The sequence below is a fragment of the Rhincodon typus genome, chromosome 35 (assembly GCF_021869965.1).
Source record: "Rhincodon typus isolate 14 chromosome 35, sRhiTyp1.1, whole genome shotgun sequence".
NCBI lineage: Eukaryota > Metazoa > Chordata > Chondrichthyes > Orectolobiformes > Rhincodontidae > Rhincodon > Rhincodon typus.
The window spans coordinates 973,638-978,653 of NC_063366.1; the positions used below are offsets into that span (position 1 = coordinate 973,638).

The 5,016-nt window shown below is 47.4% G+C and overlaps 1 protein-coding gene across 1 annotated transcript in view; it reads right to left on the minus strand.

The window, feature by feature from the left end:
- LOC125486905 (proteasome subunit beta type-8-like) overlaps positions 1-4,605 on the minus strand; it is a 9,393-nt gene extending 4,788 nt beyond the window's left edge. The window contains 3 exon segments of the mRNA XM_048616453.1: positions 2,013-2,157; positions 3,882-3,965; positions 3,968-4,605. Coding sequence (XP_048472410.1) covers positions 2,013-2,157; positions 3,882-3,965; positions 3,968-4,021 — 283 coding nt within the window. The 5' untranslated portion in view covers positions 4,022-4,605.
- Positions 4,606-5,016: the final 411 nt, after the last annotated feature.

Genomic DNA, 5,016 nt, shown 5'->3' on the forward strand with positions numbered 1-5,016 from the left:
ATCGAACCCAGGTCCCTGGCGCTGTGAGGCAGCAGTGCTAACCACTGTGCCACCGTGTCGCCCTATGTATTCTGACTCATCGTTATTTCATATCCGGCCTACCACGGTGGTGTCATCAGCAAACCTGCAGTTGGCATTCATTCGGAATTTGGCTACACAGTCGCTGATGATTTGAAACTTTTTATCTGTAACTAGAGGCTAATTACTCATAATAACTAAAAACTTTAAGAACACAAACCTGGGTCTAAAAGTCAGGTAACGTGAGAAATTTTGTGTGCTTATTTTAAATTCTTTAACTTTCCTGATGACTCCAGGAATAGCTGGGCCTGATTTCCAGCACAGAACCCCAGTGAGGCATAACAAGGTAAACATTACGTGCCATCAGTGCTCATCTGAAAACGAATGCTGTGTTTTCACATGAAGTCGCTAAGGGATAGGAAATAGAAGAGAAACAGGAGGTTCGAGGACCATCAGAGGTAATGGTGCAGGAGCAGGGAGAGGTGTCACTGATGGCGATTCTTGGGCTATGATTGGACAGGCGAAAAACAGGAGCCAGGTGAGAGTAGTTCCACCATCACACACAGTGGAGAGGTGTTGGAGGATGATGGTGTGGCTAGCTCTGTGTAAAGCTGCAAGACAGCTTGCGAAGGATGACGACGGAAAGTTTACCTTCTCAGTCACATGGGGTATCATTCTGGTATGTGGCAATGGAAATCAGATTGGATTCTGGGAAAAATGGGACTGGTTTTCACAGTGGCAATTTGATGAGGAAAGGGAGGATGGAAAGGAAATAGTAGTTTGCAAGGACTGTGTGGTCAAGACTGGCATTTCTGAGAGGATAACAATGAATTTGAAGGGGAAGGGATCAATAGAGAGAATTGTGAATCAACATGGGTCTGAGGAGGAGAGGTCAGTGGTTTAAAGAATGGATGAAGATGAAGGTGTTCAGAAAGGACAGGAAGACAGATAGTGAGAAAGTGGAGAGATGGGGGCTTGGAGCTTGAGTGACGTGTAGCCTGGGAGAATTGTTTTGATTTGTTGAGCTGAAGGAAAGCAAGAAAGCAGCAAAAACAACTGAATGGGTGGTCTCATTCATTGAAGACCATATACTCTCACCCTCATTGTTTGGTAGGTTGGACATGAGGAAGTTTGTTAGTGCCAAGCACTGAGTATGTTGTTGTGAAAGGTGAAAGAACCTTGGGGGAGGTTATTGTTGGAGTTAGAAATGGAAGGGAGCAGGGGCATTATTGAGGGCAAGAGTGGAGGGTATGAGTTCAGCTGTGATTATGACCAACTCTTCCTTAACAAAGGATATTCCAAGGTGTTTATTACTGAGGCAATTATGTCACGTAATATAGGGAAGGATGTGATGGGAATTTGGCTCCACAGTTAAACACCATTAGAATTATCCCATTGCCAAACGGAAGTAGAAACTGGCTCAATTCAACTATTAATTATCCACCCATGTCCTACTAAACCGTTAAGGCTCTGGCAGTTTTGGAATGAAATATTTCCATTCTGTGATAAGTGGATGCTCCAGTTTGGCTGAATGGTTTGTGGCTGCAAGAGGGATTGCATTTTAAACAAGGGCTGGGCAAAGTTCCTGTTGAATGTCAACCTTCCATCTCCTTGTCCTTCTCCCTTCATCCTCCCTGTTCCCTACTTCTCGTGGCTTGAGATTTTACCAGTATCAAATGTTGGTATAAAATCAACTATAAGCAATCTTAGATGGGCAGAAAATACTCATAATACATGATGCGGATGATTATAAAGATACTATATATGAAATACGTAGGATAGATATTGAAAATAACTATAACGAAAGCACAGACATTATAGTGCAATTTGTTACTAGCATTTACAAAAGGTCAAATGTGAAGTCAGCCTATATATTTCATTCATATATTTTCTCCCGAATATTTTTATGGGGAACTTGATATGTTTCTTTGGAATCTGAAATATTGGCGGAAATTTCCAAAGCTGTGTCTTTGATTGCAACTAATTGGACTCACCGAGATAATTTCCTGCTGATGCTCTGGAATCCACTGCCACAATCACACCATGCTGAAACTTAAAGGCCAAAGTGGTTGTTCCATGTTGGAGTTTTATTCTCACACCATCTTCACCTTCACTGTATGGTTTCAGGAACTCCACTGGCTGAAGGGATGGGATATAAAGATAAAGATTTTACAATGGATTGTAATGATCAGCAGTAACACTGAATCACAGAGTATTATGTGCAGGTGGAGCACATGTAGCGCATTGTGTCTTGACTGGCTCTCTGAATAAGTATTGTCACTCAGTGCCATTCTCCGCCTTTTCTCCCAGAATCCTGCACATTGTTTCTAGCCAAATAATCATTCACTGCCTGCTTGAATGTCTCACAAGGGGAGGTGATGGCCGAGAGGCATTATCGCTAGACTGTTAATCCAGAAACTCAGCTAACATTCTGGGGATAGCAAGAACTGCCGATGCTGGATTCAGAGATAACACAGTGTGGAGCTGGAGGAACACAGCAGGCCAGGCAGCATCAGAGGAGCAGGAAAGCTGACGTTTCCGGTTGGGACTCTTCTTCAGAAGTGGGGGTGGGGGAAGGGAGCTCAGAAATAAATAGACAGAGGAGGGGTGGGGCTAGGGGGATAGGTGGGATGGTGACAGGTGAGTGCAGGTAGGGAGTGGTGGAGATTGGTCAGTGAGGTGGGAGGAGCAGACAGATGGGAGAGAAGACGGACAGGTCAAGGAGGCAGGGATGAGAGGGAGGGTTGGTCATGGAATGAGGCCTGGGGTGGGGAGATTTTGGAACTAGTAAAGTCCCTATTGAGACCATTGGGCTGTAGTCTCCCAAGGTGGAATATGAGGTGCTGCTCCTCCAGTTTGCAGGTGGTGTCATTGTGACACTGGAGGAGGCCCAGGATGGACATGTCACCCAGGGAGTGGGAGGGGGGAGTTGAAACGGTTCATGACTGGAAGGTCCAATAAGAGACAATCTAACCATTGCCCCTTGGCAATCAAGAGCGTTACCATCACTGAATCCCCCACTATCAACAAGCTGGGGCTTACCATTGACCAGAAACTCAACTGCACTCAGCACATAAACACAATGTCTCCAACAGCAGGTCAGAGGCTAGGAATCCTGCAGCCAGTAACTCACCTCCTGACTCCCAAAGCCTGTGTATGATCTGCAAGGCACCAGTCAGGAGTGTGATGGAATAATCCCCACTTGCCTGGATGGGTGCAGCCCCAACAACACTTAAGAAGCTTGACACTATCCAGGACAGAGCAGCCCACTTGATTGGTATCACATCCACAAACGTCTAATCCCTCCACCACTGACACTCAGTAACAGCAGTGTGTACTATCTACAAGATGCACTGCAGACATTTACCAAATTTACAGCACCTTTCAAACCCACGACCGCTTTCATTTAGAAGGTCAAGGGCAGGAGATACATGGGAACACCATCGCCTCAAGGTTCCTCTCCAAGTCACTCACCATCCTGACTTGGAAATATATCGCCGTCCTTCACTGTCACTGGGTCAAAAACCTGGAATTCCGTCTCTAAGGGCATTGTAGATCAACGCACAGCACATGGACTGCAGGAGTTCAAGACGGCAGTTCACCACCACCTTCTCCATTTCCAGTTCAGACTCAGCGACACTGAGGGAACGGCGATTAATTTCCACGTGTCTCCGCACCATTCGCGCCTGCAGTTCTCTCTCTTTCTCTCACTCCCAGTCCTATGTGTGACTTTCTGCCTGTTCCACTTGCCCGTGTGTCTCTGATCGTTTTTTTCAGGGATTTTTCTTAACCAAAACCCGGGCCTCGCTGAACAAACCAGAACCGACAGAGACAGAGTCAGGAATCAACCTGCAGTTACTCACATCCAGACCAACCGGTACCACCAGCTGGTCCCTGGCCCCGAGACCAAGCTCCTTCGCTTTCACCAAACAGGCTTTCTGCCCCTGGGAGGGAGATCGTCCTGACTCCAGTCCTGATATCCGCACACCTCCACCAGCGCCATCTCCGCGCTTCACTTCCTCAGCCCCTGCTCTGAAAGTGCAACCGAAAGTAACTTCAGATCCGAGATGGCGCCAGCATCACCCAGAATGGATCAACGCGGATCACACCGGGACAGCGAGATCACAGTGGATCGCACAGTGACAGAGGATCACAGCGGGACAGGTGTATCACAGCAGGACAGTGGATCACAGCAGACCTCACAGAACAGTGGATCACTGTGGCAAGGAGTGGGTCAAAGCGGTCACACGAGGACAGGCGATCACACCAAATCGCAACAGGGCAGACGTGTGGTCACGCTGGATCACAGCTGGTTGAGGTGGATCACAGTGGGATCACACCGGGACAGGGCAGAGGGTGACGGTGGTCTGACAGGCTGGCTACAGTAATCGGGAATGTGAGCCTAGGGATCTGAGGGTAGGTGCCTGTTTCTTGGTGTGGGGGCGTTAGAGTTGTCAGGTTGAAAGGGTAGGGCGAGTGAGGTGTTTTGGTTTATGAGTTAGACAGCCGAGAAGCATAAGGCAGGGATTCGGACGGGACCAAGCAGTGATGCGGAGCACGCTGCTGGAAGCTTCACTCTTGTGTATACGCAATTCAGCCACAGCCCTGCAGAGTCGAGTTTGATGAAACCTGGTTTTAATGGTGAGTTTTTGACTATCACCGCTGGATAGACTGCCAGTTACAATGTACAGATTCATCCCTAAATGATATCCCAGTTTTTAACGATCAGGAAAATGACTGTCAACTGTCATGTTGATGTCAAACAAGTGAGACTGATCGAGTCGACCACTGAACGTCCAGCTATATCCCTGAAATATACAGGCAAAGTTCGAAGGCCCAATGAGAACTCAATGTTTGCGTCTACATCAGTAATCTCTGGGTAAAGTCTCTCTGTGCAGGTTGCATTCATCTTCCTCGCTCAGTGTCTGTCCAATCGGACGCTGGGCAATCCACACAGATCAGATTACCAGAGGCAACAAGGTGCAGAGCTGGATGAAC